This window comes from Scyliorhinus canicula, chromosome 21, assembly GCF_902713615.1.
Source record: "Scyliorhinus canicula chromosome 21, sScyCan1.1, whole genome shotgun sequence".
NCBI classification, from domain to species: Eukaryota; Metazoa; Chordata; class Chondrichthyes; order Carcharhiniformes; family Scyliorhinidae; genus Scyliorhinus; species Scyliorhinus canicula.
In genome coordinates this window covers 66,979,164-67,002,035 of record NC_052166.1, presented here as the reverse complement: position 1 = coordinate 67,002,035, position 22,872 = coordinate 66,979,164, and the positions used below count along the sequence as shown (strand labels likewise).

Genomic DNA, 22,872 nt, shown 5'->3' with positions numbered 1-22,872 from the left:
CTCTCCTGAAGGTGCTGACTCTCACTGGGGTACAGGGTCCCCCTCCTCTCCTGAAGGTGCTGACTCTCACTGGGGTACAGGGACCCCCTCCTCTCGTGAAGGTGTTGACTCTCACTGGGGTACAGGGTCCCGCTCCTCTCCTGAAGGTGCTGACTCTCACTGGGGTACGGGGCCCTCTCCTGAAGGTGCTGACTCTCACTGGGGTACAGGGTCCCCCTCCTCTCCTGAAGGTGCTGACTCTCACTGGGGTACAGGGTCCCCTTCCTCTCCTGAAGGTGCTGACTCTCACTGGGGTACAGACTCCCCCTCCTCTCCTGAAGGTGCTGACTCACACTGGGGACAGGGTCCCTCTCCTCTCCTGAAGGTGCTGACTCTCACTGGGGTACAGGGTCTCCCTCCTCTCCTGAAGGTGCTGATTCTCACTGGGGTACAGGGTCCCCTTCCTCTCCTGAAGGTGCTGACTCTCACTGGGGTACAGGGTCCCCTCCTCTCCTGAAGGTGCTGACTCTCACTGGGGTACAGGGTCCCCTCCTCTCCTTAAGGTGCTGACTCTCACTGTGGTACAGGGTCCCCTCCGCTCCTGAAGGTTCTGAGTCTCACTGGGGTACAGGGACCCCCTCCTCTCCTGAAGGTGCTGACTCTCACTGGGGTACGGGTCCCCCTCCTCTCCTGAAGGTGCTGACTCTCACTGGGGTACAGGGACCCCCTCCTCTCCTGAAGGTGCTGACTCTCACTGGGGTACAGGGTCCCGCTCCTCTCCTGAAGGTGCTGACTCTCACTGGGGTACAGGGTCCCGCTCCTCTCCTGAAGGTGCTGACTCTCACTGGGGTACAGGGTCCCTCTCCTCTCCTGAAGGTGCTGACTCTCACTGGGGTACAGGGTCCCCCTCCTCTCCTGAAGGTGCCGACTCTCACTGGGACACGGGTCCCCCCTTTTGGATCCCGTTGGGTATTTGGGGCCTGTTATTTTACAGTGACGGAGCAGTGGTGTTAGAACGAAGCCTAGCCTCAGGTACCTGTGAGTGGATGTTCATGTGCTGCTCCAGGCTGACCGCATGACCAAATGTTTTCCCACACAGGTCACAGGCGAATGGCCTCATCCCACTGTGTGACCTCCGGACATGGACCTCGAGGCCGTGGGCTGTGGAGAAGACCTGTTGGGAGAAGTGGGCCTGTTAATATGAGGGTCCTGAGAGGGGTTTCCCAGTGAATTAAGGATGTCTGACTGTGTTTCCACATCACGTTGAATGGCAGACAGCACATGTATTCCCGATCTCATCCCGTTTTCCGTTTCATTCACCGTGGGACCCGGTGCATCCCAAACGAGACGAGGTGGACCAGCCTGCTGATCCAGCCCTTTGGATCCAACAAGTACTGACGGCCAAACCATGGAAACGCCAGCAAACACAGAGATGAGGCCAGATTTATTTTTTTGTAAACAAAATTCCCAGTCACCTTATAAAGAACCTCTGCATTTCTATAGCCTCTTTCGGTCCTCCCAAAACATTTATAGTCAACAAAATACTTTTAGTGGTGTAGTCACCGTTGGAAACACAGCCGCCAATTGGCACAAAGCAAGATCCCACAAACAAAATGCCAAGAACGGCCGGGATTTTACATGCAACCAGTCGTGGGTTTCACGGGGGGGTATGGTGCCCCGCTATTGGCCAGCGGTGAGATACACTGGTCTCGCTGTTGTCAATGGGGTTTGCCATTGAATGCACCCCTCGCCGTTGGGAGACCTGTAGAGGGGTGCACCAGGACCAGAAGATCCCGTGGGTGTGGACTGTCAGACTCTCACCAACTTCGACAGATGCACCATAGAAAGCATTCTTTCTGGTGTGTATCACAGCTTGGTATGGAACCTGCTCTGCCCAAGACCGCAGGAAACTACAAAAGGTCGTGAATGTAGCCCAATCCATCACGCAAACCCATCCATTGACTCTGTCTACAATTCCCGCTGCCTCGGAAAGGCAGCCAGCATAATTAAGGACCCCACACACCCCGGACATACTCTCTTCCTCCTCCTTCCATCAGGAAAAAGATACCAAAGTTTGAGGTCATGTACCAACCGACTCAAGAACAGCTTCTTCCCTACTGCCATCAAACTTTTGAACGGACCTGGTATTAAGTTGATCTTTTCTCTACACCCTAGCTATGGCTGTAACATTATATTCTGCAGTCTCTCCTTCCTTCCTTATGTACGATATACGTTGTCTGTACAGCATGCAAGAAACAATACTTTTCCGTGTAAACTAACACATGTGACAATAATAAATCAAATCAAAACGGGTTCAGCGGTGGTTGGGGAACGCCTCCTCTCTCAGCCGCAGTTACCTTGTTACACTTCATGCAGTTGTAGGAGGTGGATTCTGACGTATAATGGGTACTGTAGTCGATGGGTTGGTCAACCTCCACCGGGCTTGAAATCTGGGAGCCGTACAAATCAGTCTTCCCCATCAGGTGGCAGAAATCGTACACATTCTGGAACGTGTCCCAGGGGAAGCCATGAGTGGAGGTCGAGGACAGCAGATCCTTACTGCTGGGGTACCTTGGGGGCCGGGAGGCTGATACTGAAACAGAAAGAAGCGAAAGTAAATGCTGACATGCAGTCAATCCTATTGGCCCATTGACATTCCAAAACCTGACACATCCTCGGGCCGCCAATCTTGATTGGACGAATTCTTAGATATTTCGTCACTCGACTCTACCCCCCCCCACTTGCTCCAATTGCCCCCCCCCCCCCCCCCCCACACACACACACTTTGCCACCATTGGTTGAATTAGATGCCCATCTTCCCAAGAGGCCCCACCTACCCACAGCCAATTGGAATGCAAACCAAGTGTTTGTTACCTGACTTGATGAAAAAATACTTGGGTTTCTGAGGCACCTTCCAAGTGCTCAGGTTGTCCCAAAGTGCCCGTCAGCCAATGAGGTACTTTTGAAGTGTAGTCACTGTTGTGATGTAGGAAACACGGCGGCCAATGCCTGCACAGCAATCTCCCCCCGCAACATAATCAATCGGTTTTTTGTGATGTTGATTGAGCAACAAATATTGACCCGGACACTTGGGGAGAACTGCCCAGCTCACCCCACCACCCGATGGAGCAGCGAGGGACTCAGATTAACACCTCACCCAAAAATGCCTACTTGTGACAATAAATGATTTTCATTTCATTTTCCACATTCCAGCGCCTGTTCGGGGAGGCCGTTACGGAATATGAACCCGCGCTACTGCCTTGTTCTGCATTACAAGCCAACGGTTTAGCCCACTGTGCTAAACCAGCCCCTTGCTCCTGCAGTGGAGCACCAGTGTTTTTTTTTCATATTTAGAGTACCCAATTATTTTTGTTCAATTTTTTAAAATAAATTTAGATTACCCAATTATTTTTTCCAATTAAGGGGCAATTTAGCATGGCCAATCCACCTACTCCGCACATCTTTGGGTTGTGGGGGCGAAACCCACGCAGACACGGGAAGAATGTGCAAACTCCACACGGACAGTGACCCACAGCCGGGATCGAACCTGGGACCTCAGCGCCGTGAGGCGGTTGTGCTAACCACTAGGCCACCGTGCTGCCCTTATTTTTGTTCAATTAAATGGCAGCATGGTGGCGTAGTGGGTTAGCCCTGCTGCCTCATGACGTCGAGGTCCCAGGTTCGATCCCGGCCCCGGGTTACTGTGGTGTTTGCACATTCTCCCCGTGTCTGCGTGGGTTTCGCCCCCACAACCCAAAGATGTGCAGGCTAGGTGGATTGAACACACAAAATTGCCCACTAATTGGAAAAAAATGAATTGGGTACTCTAAATTTATTTTTAAAATACATTTTGTCCAATTAAGGGGCAATTTAGCGTGGCCAATCCGCCTACTCTGCACATCTTTGGGTTGTGGGGGCGAAACCCATGCAGACACGGGGAGAATGTGCAAACTCCACACGGACAGTGACCCAGAGCCGGGATCGAACCCGGATCCTCAGCGCTGTAGGCAGCAGTGCTAATCACTGCGTCGCCGTGCTGCCCTCTGGAGCAGCAGTGTTGATTTTTGTGCTCAAGCCCTGGAGTGGGATGTGATCCCGGAGAATGCTGAATCAAGGATGGGAATGCCGCCCACAGAGATGATGAAAGGGAATTCCAGAGTTTGGGGCCCCAGGCAGCTTTGATGGAACGATGGGATTCGGGGATCCTCAAGAGGCCAGAGCTGGAGGTACGCAGAGATCTCGGAGGGGCTGTGGGATTGGGAGGAGGTTACAGACTTGGGAGTCTTGGGAGCTTCCCACTTAAAGAGAACTCAGACTCTGAAATTGGGTGGACACGCAGGCTTTGTGCGGTACCTTGTACTCCAGGGATGTCTAGCAGAAAAACAGATGAGGGAAATAAATTACATTTGCTTGCTCGCGACGAGTCAGAGAACGTTTCACAGCCAAATCCAAGTAGCGGAGATAATCAACTTCAGAAATAATCAGAGTAAATCAGTGCATCACATAACTCCCATTCCGACTGCCATAGATAACACAGCAGGGTTAGGGACACAGCTGGAGGATTATCCGTCTGCAACGTTACGTCGATCACAGCCAGATTCATTTCGAAAATTATATTGCGGAAGTAATTCATTTTGACAACTGACAACCTGTACAATCCAGTCCTAATTTTCTTTTGATACAATTGTTGACTCTCAGTGCGAAAAGTCAATGCTAAATATACAAAGGTAAAATATATATGTAAATATTTTTTAAATCTGTAGTTCAAGAATCCTGTCTGAAATTGTCACAGATTTACAGTTTGAAACGAGAGGCATATTCTTTCATTGTTGATAAGCTGGTCTAATTTGCCCCCTTATTTTCTCCTGTCACCGCGCCCCCCCCCCCCCCCCCCCCCCCCCATCCTTTTGAGGCCACGGACACTTGCTGGGCCTGTCTGTGAGGGTGCATTGGAGGACCCATACTGACCCATCGCCAGCCACCACTGTCACGTGATTCATCATACCAACAATTGCCGTGTGGCCAATGGTGACATGATCAGGAGTTGGCGCCAGTGGGAGTGCTGCCCTGTCAGAGGTGCCAATGTTCAGGTGAGACACAAAACCGAGGCGGAGTTTGACCTCTCCGGAAGACATAAAGGATTCCGTGGTCGGTATTTCAAAGACGAGCAGGCGAGGCGACCAAGGCCAGCCCGGCTGGTAATTATCACTTCACCAACATCAACAAAACAGATGATCTGGTGGTTCTCACATTGCTGCTTTGTGGGAGTTTCTTGTCTGTAAATTGGCTGCCCTGTTCCCCACATTGTTACATAAGTCGGGACACTTCAAATGGCTCCAAAGCAGTTTGGGACATCCTGTCATGAAAGTTGCTAAAGCAAGGTAGCACGGTAGCACAAGTGGATAGCACTGTGGCTTCACAGCTCCAGGATCCCAGGTTCGATTCCCCGCTGGGTCACTGTCTGTGCAGAGTCTGCACGTTCTCCCCCCGTGTCTACGTGGGTTTCCTCCGGTTTCCTCCCACAGTCCAAAGACTTGCAGGTTAGGTGGATTGGCCATGATAAATTGCCCTTAGTGACCAAAAAGGTTAGGAGGGGTTATTGGGTTACGGGGATAGGGTGGAAGTGAGGGCTTAAGTGGGTCGGTGCAGACTCGATGGGCCGAATGGGCACTGTATGTTCTATGTTTCAAAGGCAACTCTTGCTCGTCGTACACTAACGAATCTAGTTGTAAATTGGGATGTAAGGCTTTCAAGTGGAAGTGTTCTCATTGCCTGCACCCCCTCCCAACCTTTCAAATGAGGGGACGTTGCTGCTCACAAACAGTAAGCGAGATCTTGGTACCTGAAGCGAAGGTGTGGCCGGTGTCCTTCATCATGTGACATGGAGACACCCTCTCATAGGCTGTACTGTTCTCCCATGGAGACTCCTCGTGCTCAGACCCGGTGTCATGACCTTTCACCCCAGCGCCGGGGTCCATACATTGCGCTGGAGACCAAATGGGCAAACCTGGGGAAAGCAATAAATATTATTCCTATCTTTTACAATCTTTCGAGGAAGAAATATTTTCTCACAATTTATTTGAGTTTCTGCGTTTGCTCGTCCAAGAGGTTTATTCATTCAGCTGTCCCTCTCCCACCCAGAATTTCCCCCTCACCCCTCTCCCTGTTTGTAGCCAATGAACTAAACTTGAAATGTAATCGCATCGCTCTGTTGGGTTAATCCAAAGGAAATTGGATAAATGCATTTGAGGGGAAAGTTTACAGGACAATAGAGAATGAGCGCCAGCAACCCTAGGGCCGCGCTGCTCTGGTCACCTGACCGAATATCTCCTTGTGTGGTTCAATATCTAAAAATGGTGGCGTAGTGGTTAGCACTGCTGCCTCACGGCGCTGAGGACCCAGGTTCGATCCCGGCTCTGGGTCACTGTCTGTGTGGAGTTTGCACATTCTCCCCGTGTTTGCGTGGGTTTCGCCCCCACAACCCAAAGATGTGCAGGGTAGGTGGATTGGCCACGCTAAATTGCCCCTTAATTGGAAAAAATGAATTGGGTACTCTAAAAAAAAATTTTTTAAGTCTGCACCGACACTTCGAAAGACCACCCTGCCTAGGCCCAAGTCCTTGCCCTGTAACCCCCCGCCCCACAGGGGCAATTTAGCATGGCCTATCCATCTAACCTGCACATCTTTGGACTGGTGGGAGGAAACTAGAGCACCCGGAGGAAACCCACGCAGACACGGGGAGAAAGTGTAAACGGACAGTCACCCGAGGCCGGAATTGAATCCGGGTGTCTGCCGCCGTGACGCAGCAGTGCTAACCACTGTGCCACCGTGCCACGCAATAAAGACGGTCAGTAAAACTGCTAAAGACTACAAAGGCTTCATCAAACCTACCAAGATGTAATTAATACCCCAGAATAGTGAGTGGGGGGGGGGGAGCTTAGAGCTGTACGTAGGCGGCTGTACATAAATGTTTCAAAATAAAATAGTCACTAAAAAATACAATAAAGAATGTTGAAGCGGCTCCCAGGCGGAGTGACTGAGGCAGAAATAGCACTGATGCATTAAAGGGGAAGCTTGATAAACAGGTAAGGGAGAAGGGGGATGTAAGGTTGTGTTAAGGGGGTGAGATCGATCGATGGCCGTGATGTCTCCAGGCCTTTGTTTTATTCACCTCTGTGTGTGTGCAGCCTCCCCTTGTTCCGGAGCAGTGTCACAACATGCCAGTACTGCTGGAATTACCTGCTGCATCCACCTCCCACAGCTGCAGGGCCGCTGTGATTTGAATGAGGCTGATTTGAATACAGTGCCTTTGGTTTAACTGCTGCACATTCCAGCCTTCAACATAGTGTGAAAAAATCAACACCACTTTAATCCCTGCAGCAAACGGCAGGGAACCTTCCGTGTTTCACAACAACAGTGGTGCTGTGGCAGGGCCTGGGGGACCTCGGGGTGGGGGGGGCAAATTAAGAAAAATAACTAGTCTTTCTACAGACTCTTTCACTACCTCAGGATATAAATGTGCGGCTCCAACAGAGGCTGTGGAACCCCTGTCCGTCGCTCAACAATGTGCTCCACTGGTAGGACTGGGAAACTTGGGAGTAGCCAAAGGTTCATTGACTTTAGGAGGGCGTAGGGGGCGGCAGGGTGGCGCAGTGGTTAGCACTGCTGCCTCGTGGAGCCGAGGACCCGGGTTTGATCCCGCCCTCGGGTCACTGTCTGTATGGAGTTTGCACATTCTCCCACAAAAAGATGTGCGGGGTAGGTGGATTGGCCACTCTAAATTGTCCCTTAATTGGGGAAAGTGTCCCTTAATTGGGGAAAAAAAAGAATTGGGTCCTGTAAATTTATATTTTAAAAAGGACTTTGGGAGGGCGTTTCCTGTCCCACTAACGAGCTAGTACAGGAATGATGGGCCAAATAGCCTCCTTTCGTGCTGGAAAACTCTGAATTCTACCTCTCGATTTGACAAATGAAACGAAAATGAAAATCGCTTATTGTCACGAGTTGGCTTCAAATGAAGTTACTGTGAAAAGCCCCTAGTCACCACAAGCCGGCGCCTGTTCGGGGAGGCTGTTACGGGATTTGTGTCCACGGGTGAACAGTGTTGTGCTATGGGCAGGTAACCCTCCGGGGAAGTGGTTTGCTTCTGGTCCGGGTGATGTCACCTCCACCGGCTCTGCCACCCCCTCCAAAAATCTTTGCCCGCTTCCAATGCTGGCTGCTCGTCTGTCGCCTGCTCCCTTTACTCAGCATTTAGTCTGTCTGGGCTCTAACCTCTTGTGATTTAAAATCCGGCCTTAGTTTTAGTTTGATAATGCTCCTGCATTATGTCAGAGACCCTATATAACAGTGTTGTGTTATTACAGACTCTCCCCCTGTGCTGGGGCCCCAGTTGCCCACTCCGTCGATGTAAGAGTTGTCTTGTCGATGAACACAGACAGGTGGAGCTCTCGGTTGACCCCCCCCCCCACTGTCCGCAGTACCGATAGGTAGCCTCCAATGCCCAGAGTAGAGGTTGCCAACTCGAATCGGACAGACTCCTGGAGGTTTCGTCACATGACCTCCGACCCCCAACAACCCAGCTCTGCACGCCTGTCATTGGACACTGGACATGTCCATCCTCAGAAAGCCCCACCTTCCAGGCCAGTCAAAAAGAAAAGGGGCTGGTTTAGCTCACTCGGCTAAATCGCTGGCTTTTAAAGCAGACCAAGCAGGCCAGCAGCACGGTTCGATTCCCGTACCAGCCTCCCCGGACAGGCCCCGGAATGTGGCGACTAGGGGCTTTTCACAGTAACTTCATTGAAGCCTACTCGTGACAATAAGCGATTTTCATTTTTCAAGAAAATAGACCCTTCATTACCCAAATGGACCGTTCTTTTTTTAAAAATTTAGAGTACCCAATTATTTTTTCCAATTAAGGGCCAATTTAGCATGGCCAATCCACCTAGCCTGTACATCTTTGGGTTGTGGGGATGAAACCCACACAGACACGGGGAGAATGTGCAAACTCCACACGGACATTGACCCAGAGCCGGGATTCGTACCCAGGTCCTCAGTGCCGTAGGCAGCAATGCTAACCACTGTGCCATTGTGCTGCCCTTGAATGGACTGTTCGTGACTGTCAATCAAGCATCCTTTTCTCTCCAATACCCGATATTATTTTGTTTAATAAAAAGAGCTCAAAGGAAATTGTATATACTGTCTCCGGTGTTGCTCCCAGCGATGTCATGGAGATTAAGCTTTTAATTCCTGGAAACTGCATGGCAATCCTGGAGGTAACAGTGATATGGAACTGGAAAATGGAATCGATAGAATTATGGCTTGTCCTTATAGTGTGTGAACAAGTTCCAAAGCGTTTCGAAGCACGCACTGAAACTGATCGAAAGTAGCGAGTACCAGAATTACTCCAACAGATTTTTAACAACTTCAGAGAGTCGTGAACACCGTCCAGTCCCATCACACGAACCTGCCTCCCATCCAATGACCCTATCCACACCTCCCGCTGCCTGGGGAAAGTGGGCAGCATAATCAAAGACCCCTCCCACCCAGCTTACTCACTCTTCCAACTTCTTCCATCGGGCAGGAGATACAGAAGTCTGAGATCACGCACTAACAGATTGAAAAACAGCTTCTTCCCCGCTGTTACCAGACTCCTAAATGACCCTCTTATGGACTGATCTGATTAACACTACACCCCTGTATGCTTCACCCGATGCCGGTGTCCACGTCTTCACATTGTGTATCTTGTGTTGCCCTATTATGTATTTTCTTTTCTTTTCATGCACTAAATGAGCTGCTCGCAGAAAAATACTTTTCGCTGTACCTCGGTACACGTGACAATAAACAAATCCAATCTGTTCCCGTGGTGTTAGAGGGGAAAATCTCTGGATTTTGTTGGAATTTTGAATGGACTAAGAAGGCAGGAAATACACAATAAATGGTAGGACCCTAAGAGGTACAGTGAGGGCAGCACGGTGGCCTAGTGGTTAGCACTGCTGCCTCACGGCGCTGAGGTCCCAGGTTTGAATCCCGGCTCTGGGTCACTGTCCGTCTGGAGTTTGCACATTCTCCCCGTGTCTGTGTGGGTTTTGCCCCCACAACCCAAAAAAATGTGCAGAGTAGGTTGATTGGCTAAATTGCCCCTTAACTGGAAAAAATAATTGGGTAATCTAAATTTTTTTTAAAAAGAGGTACAGTGGATCAGAGGGACCTTGGTGTACATGTCCATAGATTCCTGAAGGTCAGGTGATTAAGAAGGCATATGGGAGGGCAGCACGGTGGCGCACTGGGTTAGCTCTACTGCCTCACGGCACCGAGGTCCCAGGTTCGATCCCGGCTCTGGGTCACTGTCCGTGTGGAGTTTGCACATTCTCCCCGTATCTGTGTGGGTTTCGCCCCCACAACCCAAAAGATGTGCAGGGTACGTGGATTGGCCACGCTAAATTGCCCCTTAATTGGAAAAAATGAATTGGGTAATCTAAATTTATAAAAAAAAAGAAGGCATATGGGATACTTGCCTTTATTAGCTGAGGCATAGAATATAAGAGCAGGGAGGTTATGATGGAGCCGTGTAAATCGCTGGTTAGGCCACAGCTAGAGTATTGTGTGCAGCTCTGGTCGCCACACTATGGGAAGGAAGTGCTTGCATTAGAGAGGGTGCAGAGGAGATTCACCTGGGCTGGAGCGTTTCAGCTATGAAGAGAGGTTAGGCTGAGGTTGATTGCCTTGGAGCAGATGAGGATGAGGGGGGACCTGATCAAGGTGTACAAAATGATGAGGGCCATAGGCAGGATTGATAGGAAGAAGCTTTCCCCTTTAGTAGAAGAGTCAATAACCAGGGGGCTTGGGTTTAAGGTCAGGACAGGAGGTGTAGAAGGTATCTGAGCAAAGACGTCTTCACCCAGAGCCTGCTGGGAATCTGGAACTCGCTGCCTGAAAGGGTGGTAGAGGCGGAAACCCTCACAACATTTAAGAAGCATTTAGATAAGCACTTGAAATGCCAAAGCGACGGGCCAAGTGCTGGAAATGGGATTGGAGTAGGTAAGTGCTTGGTGGCTAGCACAGACACGATGGGCTGAAGGGCCACTTTCTGTGCTGTAAAATCACATTTTGGCAAGGTGTTGTTATGATAAAGCAATTATCGGTCTATCTATTTTTTTAAATTTAGAGTACCCAATTATTTTTTCAATTAAGGGCCAATTTTAGCGTGGCCAATCCGCCTACACTGCACATCTTTGGGTTATGAGGGTGAGACCCATGCAGACACGGGGAGAATATACAAACTCCACATGGACAGCGACCCAGGGCCGGGATCGAACCCGGGTCCTCGGCGCCGTAGGCAGCAGTGCTAACCACTGCGCCACCGTGCTGCCCTTACTGTCTATCTCGGCACAGTGGCACAGTGATTAATTAGCACTGCTGCTTCACAGTGCCGGGGCCCAGGTTTCATTCCCGACTTGGGTCACAGCCTGTGGGAAGTCTGCGCATTCTCCCCGTGTCTACGTGGGTTTCTTCCGGATGCTCCGGTTTCCTCCCACAAGTCCCGAAAGATGTGTTTGTTAGATGAATTGGAAATTCTGAATTCTCCCTCTGTGAACCCGAACAGGTGCCGGAATGTGGCGACTAGGGGATTTTGACAGTAACTTCATTGCAGTGTTAATGTCAGCCTACTTGTGACAATAATAAAGATTTTTTTAAAATATCATTGCTATGCGAGTTACAAAATCAATGCTCAGAGTGGACAGGGGAAGCCCTTAATCCATCTCCTTCCTTTCTCCAAAAAACAATTCAAATTGAATCCACAAGAGACGTACGAGTTCCAAGCTGAAAAGAACGGGTATTACACCTGATCGCACAGATGACCACACTCTTGCTCTTAGCCAAAATCTCTCCATCGATCTATCTACATACATGCCCCATTCCACCCCCCCCCCCCAACCCCACCTCCTCTCCCCCCACCCCCTCTCCCCCACCACCCGACCCTGTCCTGGGTGAACCGGTTGCCTCTGGAGATCTGATTGGTTGCCCTGTTTATGTTATAGATTGGAGCTCGCTGACATACCAGGTTTATGCAAATCAGGTTCCAGCCCATTAGCAGTGGCTGCAGTTGGGAGTTAGGGTTTCCAATCTCTCCGCCATGGTATAGGTGCTGATCACAGGAAGATAATAGTCTCTGTGTTTACTGTTAGCAACCCAAACACATCTTCTGTTCCTTAAACCATCCCCCCACACCATTAAAAAAGATTAATAATAATCAGGACAGAGTTTATATATCAACAGGACTTGGCCGAGATTGTTTTTCTTGTCTTGGTTCGCCCCCTCGCCCAATGGCATTACCTTTCTGCCGAGGTGCAAACTCCACAATCACTCGGCAGCCGATCCTCTTGCACCCTCCCCGCCAGTAGGGTTTCCAACTCTGATTGGATATATTCTTGTAGGTTTTAATCACATGATCCCCCCCCCCCCCCCCCCCCCCCCCCCCCCCGCCGTGGAGTTTGCACATTCTCCCCGTGTCTGCGTGGGTTTCACCCCCACAACCCAAAGATGTGCAGAGTAGGTGGATTGGCCACGCTAAATTGCCCCTTAATTGGAAAAAATAATTGGGTAATCTAAATGTCTGCATGGGTTTCACCCCCACAACCCAAAAGATGTGTAGGTTAGGTGGATTGGCCACGCTAAATTGCCCCTTAATTGGAAAAAAAATAATTGGGTACTCTAAAAAAAAAATTTTTTTAACAGTCAAACCACGCCCCCCCCCCCCCCCCCACCCCCCCGCCCCCACCAATTTCCGTTATCATTAATAATCCAAAGTATTCACAGAATATGAAAGAATTTTTAATGACCTTAAGGCAGCTTCTCGTGCACCATTTTCCCGGTGTCCACTCTACATTACCAGATTCCTCCAAATCAGGGTGGCATGTGGCCCAGTGGTTAGCACTGGGACTGCGGTGCCGAGGACCCGGGTTCGAATCCTGGGTCACTGTCCGTGTGGAGTTTGTGCATTCTCCCCATGTTTGCGTGGGATTCACCCCCACAACCCAAAGGTGTGCAGGCTTGGTGGTTTGGCCACGCTAAATTGCCCCTCAATTGGAAAACAAAAAATTGGGTACTCTAAATTTATTTTTAAAAAAGATTCATCCAAATCATTTTTATAACTTACTGCGGTGGGATTTGAACTCACTGCCTACTCTCAGACTTGGAGCTTCCCTGTGCCCACCCAGAACACCCACTGGAGCCAAGGTTGCATATTAAACCTTGAAGCCTATGACTAAGGAAAGTAATTCTGAGAATTCCAGGAAGAGATTGTCCTACTTCCTACGTCCACCAGCAGAGAAATGAAGAGAGGACAAGAGGTGGAGAGATGACAAGGAAGAGGGAACATAGGAATATTGGAACAGGAGGAGGCCATTCAGCCCCTTGAGCCTGTTCCAGATTTCAATGAGATCACGGTTAATCTGTACCCTAACTTCCCTGGCCCCACGGTCTTTAAGACTCTTTGTGAGTGATAATCTGTCCATCTCAGATTTACAATTATGAGGTTAGCTAGCATCTGCTGCTTCTTGTCGGAGAGCATTCCACATGCCCATCGCCATTTACAGGAAGATGTGCTTTCCTGAATGGCCTGGATTTAAGTTATGGTTATGTTGCCTTGTCCTAGAATTTCTCTCCCCACACCCCACACTCCCCAAACCCCACCCCCCCAACCCTATCTCCCCCCTCCCCTGCAGAATGAGTGGAAAAGGATTCTCTCTACCGGCCTTAACAATCCTTCTGAGGCTATTATCTCCTACCTGTGGTGCATTGCCCAGCACGACACACACTTTCTCCAGATGTATTCCAACCAGGGTTTTCTACAGCTGTAGCAAAACTTTGTCCGCTTTATGTTCTAGACCCTAGTTATAAAGGCTAACATTCCATAGAAGCCCTACTCTGCAGAAGGAGGCCATTCGGCCCATCGGTTTTGCATCGACCCTATGAAAGAGCAACCTACCTAGGTTCCCCCCCCCCCCCCCACCCCCCGGCCGTCCTATCCCCACAACCCCACCTGACCTGCACATCTTTGGACACTAAGGGGCAATTTAACATGGCCAATCCACCTAACCTGCATATCTTTGGACTGTGGGAGGAAACCGGAGGAATCCCACGCAGACACGGGGAGAACGTGCAGCCTCCGCACAGACAGTGACCCGAGGCTGGAATTGAAATTGGACCCGGGACCCTGGAGCTGTGAGGCAGCAGTGCTAACCACTGTGCCACGGTGCCGCCCTTTAGATCAATAATGCAGCCGGATGAAAAGCAAAGGGCGCAGAGAGAGACACAAAAAAGACAATGTTGGAAAGTCAAAGAGGAACAAAAAGCGGAAGAATAAGAGGAAGAAATGATAAAAGATCCAAATGTAGATAAAAGATAGGGAGGAATAGTGTGACAGAGGGAGATGGAGCCTCAGAGGGGTTCTAACTAGCTAATGAATTCCCCCCCCTCCGCCCCTTGCCCCACTGTAACATTATGACCCACATGTCCACAGTTACACAGGATAATACATCTCACATTGTCCACATCCCCGGGCAGGAACTCACTGATCGGAGGTGATGGTACCGGCTCCAGTTTGGGGCAAACTTCATTCTCAGTGTACCGGGGCTGGTGATAGGTGTTTGCTTTCTTTATTTTCACCAAGAACGATCGTGGCATTGTTTCAGATCGCTGCAAAATTAGGGAGGGGGAGAGAGAATGGAGCAAAGAAAGAACCATGAGTTGAAACGGCCAAAAACAAGATGCGATGAAGCATTTGGCCGTCCTAACCGAACACATCGAGGCGCCCAATGATCCGCTTCAACGCACACCCCCCCCACACCCGCCTTTAACTCTAGCGGGGAATTAATTCCACGTGTTGGTTGGAGAGGGTGAAGAGATTTTCAATTCATTCTTTTTCTTTAAATACATTTTTTTTTCATATTTAGAGTACCCAATTATTTCCTTTTCCCAATTAAGAGGTAATTTAGCGTGACCGATCCACCTACCCTGCACATCTTTGGGTTGTGGGGTTGAAACCCACGCAGACACGGGGAGAATGTGCAAACTCCACACGGACAGTGACCGGGGGCTGGGATCGAACCTGGGACCTCGGCGCCGTGAGGCAGCAGTGCTAACCACTGCGCCACCCCTTTACATTCATTCATGGGTTGTGGGCATCACTGGTTGCTCCAACATTTGTCGTCCATCCCTAATTGCCCTTGAACTGAGCGGTTTGCTCAACCATTTCAGAGGGCAATGTGGGGTCAACCGCATTGCTGTGGATCTGGAGTCACATGTAGGTCAGACCGGGTAAGGACGGCAGATTTCTTTCCGTGAAGGGCATTAGCGAACCAGATAGGTCTTTACAACAGTCAATAATGGTTTCGTTATTAGATTTCAGATTTTTTTTATTGAATTCGATTTCACCATCTGCCGTGGTGGGGAAGATCTACAAAGCATTGCTCTAGGTCTCTGGAATAGCAACATTACCCACTGCACCACCACCTCCATCCGCACTAGAATGGAAGCAGGGAGATGGGTGTCAGTTACATGGAGAGACTGGGATTGTTATTCTTAGACCTGAGGAGGTAAAGAGCAGATTACTCTGGGAGATTAAGTAAGGAGAATCTTTCTGGGCGGCACGATAGTGCAGTGGTTAGCACTGCTGCCTCACGGCACCGAGGACCCGGGTTCGAATCCTGGCCCCGGGTCACTGTCCGTGTGGAGTTTGCACATTCTCCCCGTGTCTGCATGGGTCACACCCCCACAACCCAAAGATGTGCAGGTTAGGTGGATTGGCCGTGATAAATTGCCCCTTAATTGGAAAAAAAATATTTTGTAAAAAGGAGAAACTGTTTCTGGTGATATGGGCAATGGCGACCGGGGGAGAGTGATTTAAAATATTTGTCAAAGGACCAGGGGAGATGATTTCTTTTTCAAACGCAGCGAGCTGTCAGCTGGAAGGTGCTGCCTGAAAGGGCGGTGGAAGCAAATTCAAGAGGAAATACAAAAGGAAGTTAGATAAATACTTGAAAAGGAAAGCAAATGCAGTGGTACGGGGGAAAGAGTAAGAGGAGTGGAATTATTGCAGAGCTCTTTCAAAGGGCCAGCACTGATACAATGGGCCGAATGGCCTCTTACTGTGTTTTCTGATTCTGCTTGTCAGCCCTTGACTGCATCCCATTCCACCACCCCCACCACTGCCAGGAGGGGGGAGAAGGGGAAACATTATGGTGGAGAATATTGGCAAAACTATATCATGTTCAAATAAAATTCCTACTTGGTGCCTGCTTTCCTTTTTAACTTCCTGTTTATTTCCATTCACCCCCCCCCCCCCCCCCCCCAATCCCAGCGGAAGTGAATTGACAGAATGGAAAATTCAAGGAATGGCTAAGATTTTTCTGGGAATTTCTGTCACGCTCGCGTCCCAATGTATTTCAGGACAATTTGTGGTTTTTCCCCGTTCACACGTCTGTCAAAGGCTGGAGCTCCATAAAAAAATAAAACAGGAAAGCTACTGCGACAAGGGAATTTGTCCTTAACACGTGGCCGGGCGGCTGGGAGCATTGACAGTTTCACAAACAGTCATTGAACCCTCCATTGAAATTCCATTGATACCCTGCAATATTCCCCAGGCAATTGAGGAGATTTGAGTGGGGAATATGGTGCCCCTGATTAGCGATGCATTATTGATTGGGGCAGAGTCCCTAACTGAGTATGTATCCCATAATGGATGGGGTCCCATCGGCCCAGAGACCACAAACTCCTGCCCAAGGTCAATGGAACTTTCAATGGCCCGTCAGATTTCCCATCCCACTTGTGACAATTCCCGCAGGCGGGACCGAAAGTTGAGCCCTCCATGGGTGGACTGGAGTCCATAATTTGGTCGGAGACTTTATCTGCGCAGATAGTCACGAGGTAGAGTCAATAATTGGGTTAGGAGCCCCACCATATTATTGGATCTTCCTGAGCTCAGGGCATTTGATGGCTTTTCTCTGCGGGTATTAATCCGGACTCCCAAAGCTCATGGTGGGGGGGGGGTAACATATTGGCCTGGATTGAAGATTGGCTAGCTAACAGGAAAGAGAGGTGGCATTAATGGGCAGGATGTGACGAGCGGTGTGCCACGGGGATCAGTGCTGGGGCCTCAACTTTTTTTACAATCTAGGGCAGCACGGTGGCGCAGTGGTTAGCACTGCTGCCTACGGCGCTGAGGACCTGGCTTCGAATCCCGGCCCTGGGTCACTGTCCGTGTGGAGTTTGCACATTCTCCCTGTGTCTGCGTGGGTTTCACCCCCCACAACCCAAAGATGTGCAGGCTAGGTGGATTGGCCACGCTAAATTGCCCCTTAATTGGAAAAAATAATTGGGTACTCTAAATTTGTAAAAAAAAACTTTTTTACAATTTATAGAAATGAGATTCAGGTGAAGGAACGGAAGGTATGTTCGCTCAATTTATTGACCGCATAAAGATAGGCGGGAAAGTAAATTGTGAAGAGGACGTAAGGCGACTACAAAGGCAAATTGATAGGTTAAGTGAGTAAAAAATGCCAACTGGAGTCTCGTGTGAGCAAATGTGAAATTTTAATTCTGGCAGGAAAATTAAAAAATCTTATTATCTAAATGGTGAGAGCTTGCAAAGCTCGGAGCTCCAGAGTGATCTGGGTGGATAGTGTGTGAATCGGAAAATGCGTTCGAAACAGTTCAGAGAAACTTTACTAAACTGATACCAGGAATGGGCGGGTTGTTTATGAGGGAAGGTCGGAGAGATTAGGCTTGTATCCATTAGAGTATAGAAGAGTAACAGGCGACTTGATCGAAACTTTTAAGATCCTGAGGGGTATTGACAGGGTAGATAGATGTTTCCTCTTGTCGGAGAATCAAGAATTGGGGCCACTGTTTAAAAATAAGGAATTACCCATTAAAGATGAGGAGAAATATTTTTCTCTGAGAGAGTTGTAAGTCTCTGAAACTTTCTTCCTCCACTGGCACTGGAAGCAGAATCTTTGAATATTTGTAAAGCAGAGCTGGAGAGATTCTTGATTAGCGAGGGGCTGAAAGGCTATTGAGGGTCGGCGGGACTGTGGGTCGGAGGTGACAATCAGATCAGCCACCATCTTATCCAATGGGGGAGCAGGCTCGAGGGGCCGAGTGGCCTCCTCCTGCTCTTAATTCAAATGTTCACACGGGGGAGGTTTGCACAGAGCACAGTATTACACTGGAGTAGTAATCCGGAGACCCAGGATAATGCTCTGGGGACATGTGTTCAAATCCCACTCTGGGAAATTATGAAATTTGAAGTTAATTTTTTTTAAAAATCTGAAATTAAAGAAAAGTTCAGCGATGACCATGGAACCAGTGCCGATTGTTATAAAAACTCATCTGGCTCCCGAATGAAGGAAATCTGCCATCTTTACCCGGTCTGGCCCACACGTGACTCCAGACCCGCAGCAATGTGGTTGACTCCTAAATGCCCTCTGAAATAGCCTAGCAAGCCACCCACGGGCAATTAGGAATGGGCAACACATGCTGGCTGAGCCAACAATGCTCACATCCAATGAATTGTTAAAAAAAGAAAAATTGTGTCATTTAAACAAGGGAGTGCCTGATAAACAATCCCCACATCCTCAAAAAACAATATTCAGCCTCAAAGTAAAATTGTCAACATTAATCCATTATCGCATTTGCTTCTTTTAACTCATAAACTGGGAACAGGTGAGAGAGAGAGAGTGGGATTGGGAGAGGATTTCATTGGGAAAAACACTGGGATTGGAGAGACTGGGATTAGAGCGAGATTGGGATTGAGGGGACTGGGATTGGAGGGGAGATTGGTATTGGGAGGGAGTGGGATTAGAAAGCGACTGGGATTGGAGAGACTGGGATTAAAGAGAGATTGGGATGGGGGCTGGGATTGGTGAGAGACTGGGATTGGGATTCGGGCAGCACAGTGGTTAGCATAGTTGCTTCGCAGCTCCAGGGTCCCAGGTTCGATTCCCGGCTTGGGGTCACTGTCTGTGCGGAGTCTGCATGTCCTCCCCGTGTGTGCGTGGGTTTCCTCCGGGTGCTCCAGTTTCCTCTCACAGTCCAAAGATGTGCGGGTTAGGTGGATTGGCCATGCTAAATTGCCCTTAGTGACCACAAAATGTTAAATGGGGGTTACTGGTTACGGGGATAGGATAGATACGTGGGCTTCAATAGGGGGCGCTTTGTAAGGGCCGGTGCAGACTCGGAGGGCCGAATGGCCTCCTTCTGCACTGTAAATTCTATGATTCTATTTGTGGGGAGATTGGTATTGAGGGGGACTGGGATTAGAGAGAGAGAGTGGGATTGGAGAAAATGGGATTAGAGAGTGTCTGTGATTGGTGGAGAGATTGTCATTGGGAGAGACTGGGATTTAAGAGACTGGGATGGGTAGAGTGGATTTGGGAAGAGAGGCTGGTATCGGAAAGACTGGGATTAGAGAGTCTGGGACTGGTGGAGAGACTGGGATTGGGATTGGAGAGATGATTTGGGGAGGCTTGTATTGGATAGACTGGGATTAGAGAGAGTCTGGGATTGGTGGAGAGACTGGGATGAGAGAGACTGGGATTGGGAAGAGAGGCTGGTATTGGAGGGACTAGGAGTGATACTGGGATTGGGGAAAGATTGGGATTTGGGAGAGAAACTGGGATTAGTGAAAGACTAGGATTGGGAGAGAAGCTGGGATTGGGAGAGAAACTGGGATTGGGAGAGAGAGACTGGGATTTGAGAAGGCTGGAATTGGGAGAGAGACTGGGATTAGTGAAAGACTGGGATTGGGAGAGAGAAACTGGGATTTGGGAAGGCTGGAATTGGGAGAGAGACTGGGATTAGTGAAAGACTGGGATTGGGAGAGAGAGATTGGGATTTGGGAAGGCTGGAATTGGGAAAGAGACTGGGATTAGTGAAAGACTGGGATTGGGAGAGAGAGACTGGAATTTGGGAAGGCTGAAATTGGGAGAGAGACTGGGATTAGTGAAAGACTGGGATTGGGAGAGAGAGACTTGGATTTGGGAAGGCTGGAATTGGGAGAGAGACTGTGATTAGTGAAAGACTGGGATTGTGAGAGAGGCTGGGATTAGTGAAAGACTGGGATTGGGAGAGAGCGACTGGGATTTGGGAAGGCTAGAATTGGGAGAGAGACTAGGATTTGGGAAGGCTGGAACTGGGAGAGATACTGGGATTAGTGAAAGACTGGGATTGAGAGAGAGAGACTGGGATTTGGGAAGGCTGGAATTGGGAGAGATACTGGGATTAGTGAAAGACTGGGATTGGGAGAGAGAGGCTGGGATTTGAGAAGACTGGGATTGGGAGAGAGACTGGGATTAGTGAAAGACTGGGATTGGGAGAGAGAGACTAGGATTTGGGAAGACTGGGATTGGGAGAGAGAGACTGGGATTTGGGAAGGCTGGAATTGGGAGAGAGAGACTGGGATTAGTGAAAGACTGGGATTAGGAGAGAGACTGGGATTTGGGAAGGCTGGGATTGGGAGAGCAAGACTGGGATTTGGGAAGGCTGGTATTGGGAGAGAGAGACTGGGATTTGGGAAGGCTGGGATTGGGAGAGAGAGACTGGGATTTGGGAAGACTGGGATTGGGAGAGAGAGACTGGGAGTTGGGATGACTGGGATTGGGAGAGAGAGACTGGGATTTGGGAAGGCTGGAATTGGGAGAGAGAGACTGGGAGTTAGGATGACTGGGATTGGGAGAGAGAGACTGGGATTTGGGAAGGCTAGAATTGGTTTATCACTTGGACTAAACTCTGGCTCTGGGATCTGAGCAGTGCCTCGGGAATAGAGAATCGGATTCGGATTCGCTCCAATCGGATCGCTAGCTGTCCAGCTATCCTGGGAACAGGATGAAGTCTAATAGACACAGAACAAGTTTACAAGTCTCCTGTGTTTCGATGCAGCTGAACACACACTGGATACATTTAATAGCAAATAGTAAATATTTATCAATGATATTGAAAGACATCTGCTGAGAGTCAGGGTGTTTCCTTGAAAGCTGTTTTGAAATCTCTCTTTCCTAATCCCTGTCCCGCCTGTAATCCCTGGAATACTCACCTGGTGGGCTGGACCGGGAGCTGCTCCTGCTCTGGGATTCTCCTGCTCCGGGAATGTCCTACTCCGGGAACCTCCTGCTCAATCTGAAGCCGGACTGCCAACTCCCGGAGCTGCTGCGCTGAACTCTCTCTTCCACAGCTGCTGCTGCTGCCTCTGTGCCGCACTCTCTGTGTCTTCCCGGCACTTTGTCCCCCGTGCTTCACTCTGTCGCCTTTTCTCTTTCTAACCCGCCCTGATTTTTCAATCTGATAATTATTTTCCCCGCAAATCTGTTTTCTGGGAGTCAGGCGTTGGCCAATAGGAAAAGAGAGAAGTGGAAAGCTAGTTACAGAGAGAGTTACAGAGAGAGTTAGAGACACAGAGTTACAGAGAGACACACACAGTTACAGAGAGAGTTAGAGATACAGAGTTACAGAGAGAGACACACAGTTACAGAGAGAGTTACAAAGAGTTACAGAGAGAGAGAGAGTTAGAGACACAAAGTTACAGAGAGAGTTAGAGGCACAGAGTTACAGAGAGAGTTAGAGACACAGAGTTACAGAGAGACACACACAGTTACAGAGAGAGTTAGAGATACAGAGTTACAGAGAGAGACACAGAGTTACAGAGAGACACAGAGTTACAGAGAGAGAGTTAGAGACACAGAGTTACAGAGAGTTAGAGACACACAGTTACAGAGAGAGTTACACAGAGTTACAGAGAGAGAGAGAGTTAGAGACACAAAGTTACAGAGAGAGTTAGAGGCACAGAGTTACAGAGAGAGTTAGAGACACAAAGTTACAGAGAGAGTTAGAGGCACAGAGTTACAGAGAGAGTTAGAGACACAAAGTTACAGAGAGAGTTAGAGGCACAGAGTTACAGAGAGAGTTACACAGAGTTACAGAGAGAGAGTTAGAGACACAAAGTTACAGAGAGAGTTAGAGGCACAGAGTTACATAGAGTTAGAGACACAGAGTTACAGAGAGAGTTACACAGAGTTACAGCGAGAGAGTTAGAGACACAGAGTTACAGAGAGAGACACAGAGTTACAGAGAGAGTTACACAGAGTTACAGAGAGAGAGTAGGAGACACAGAGTTACAGAGAGAGAGTTAGAGACAGAGTTACAGAGAGAGAGTTAGAGACACAGAGTTACAGAGAGAGTTACACAGAGTTACAGAGAGAGAGTTAGAGACACAGAGTTACAGAGAGAGTTACACAAAGTTACAGAGAGAGTTACACAGAGTTACAGAGAGAGAGTTAGAGACACAGAGTTACAGAGAGAGAGTTGGAGACACAGAGTTACAGAGAGTTAGAGACACAGTTACAGACAGAGAGCTAAAGACAGAGTTACAGAGAGAGCGTTAGAGACACAAAGTTACAGAGAGAGTTAGAGGCACAGAGTTACAGAGAGAGTTACACAGAGTTACAGAGAGAGTTAGAGACACAGAGTTACAGAGAGTTAGAGACACAGAGTTACAGAGAGAGACACACAGTTACAGAGAGAGTTACACAGAGTTACAGAGAGAGAGAGAGTTAGAGACACAAAGTTACAGAGAGAGTTAGAGGCACAGAGTTACAGAGAGAGTTAGAGACACAAAGTTACAGAGAGAGTTAGAGACACAAAGTTACAGAGAGAGTTAGAGGCACAGAGTTACAGAGAGAGTTACACAGAGTTACAGAGAGAGAGTTAGAGACACAAAGTTACAGAGAGAGTTAGAGGCACAGAGTTACATAGAGTTAGAGACACAGAGTTACAGAGAGAGTTACACAGAGTTACAGCGAGAGAGTTAGAGACACAGAGTTACAGAGAGAGACACAG

General features: G+C 49.0%; 1 protein-coding gene across 3 annotated transcripts in view; it reads right to left on the bottom strand.

Annotated features, from left to right (window-relative positions):
* The window catches only part of LOC119955850 (zinc finger protein Gfi-1b-like), a 32,890-nt gene extending 11,431 nt beyond the window's left edge, over positions 1 to 21,459 (bottom strand). Inside the window, exons 1-5 of one of the 3 annotated variants that reach the window (XM_038782487.1) lie at positions 21,074 to 21,459; positions 14,556 to 14,679; positions 5,822 to 5,986; positions 2,337 to 2,572; positions 1,016 to 1,153 (exon numbers count right to left, since the gene is read on the bottom strand). In XM_038782487.1, coding sequence (XP_038638415.1) covers positions 1,016 to 1,153; positions 2,337 to 2,572; positions 5,822 to 5,986; positions 14,556 to 14,667 — 651 coding nt within the window. In that variant the 5' untranslated portion in view covers positions 14,668 to 14,679; positions 21,074 to 21,459. Of the gene's footprint in view, positions 1 to 1,015; positions 1,154 to 2,336; positions 2,573 to 5,821; positions 5,987 to 7,150; positions 7,223 to 14,555; positions 14,680 to 21,073 lie in introns of those variants that run through there. The other 2 variants (XM_038782488.1, XM_038782489.1) reach the window with 2 other exon arrangements.
* Between the last annotated feature and the right edge of the window lie 1,413 nt (positions 21,460 to 22,872).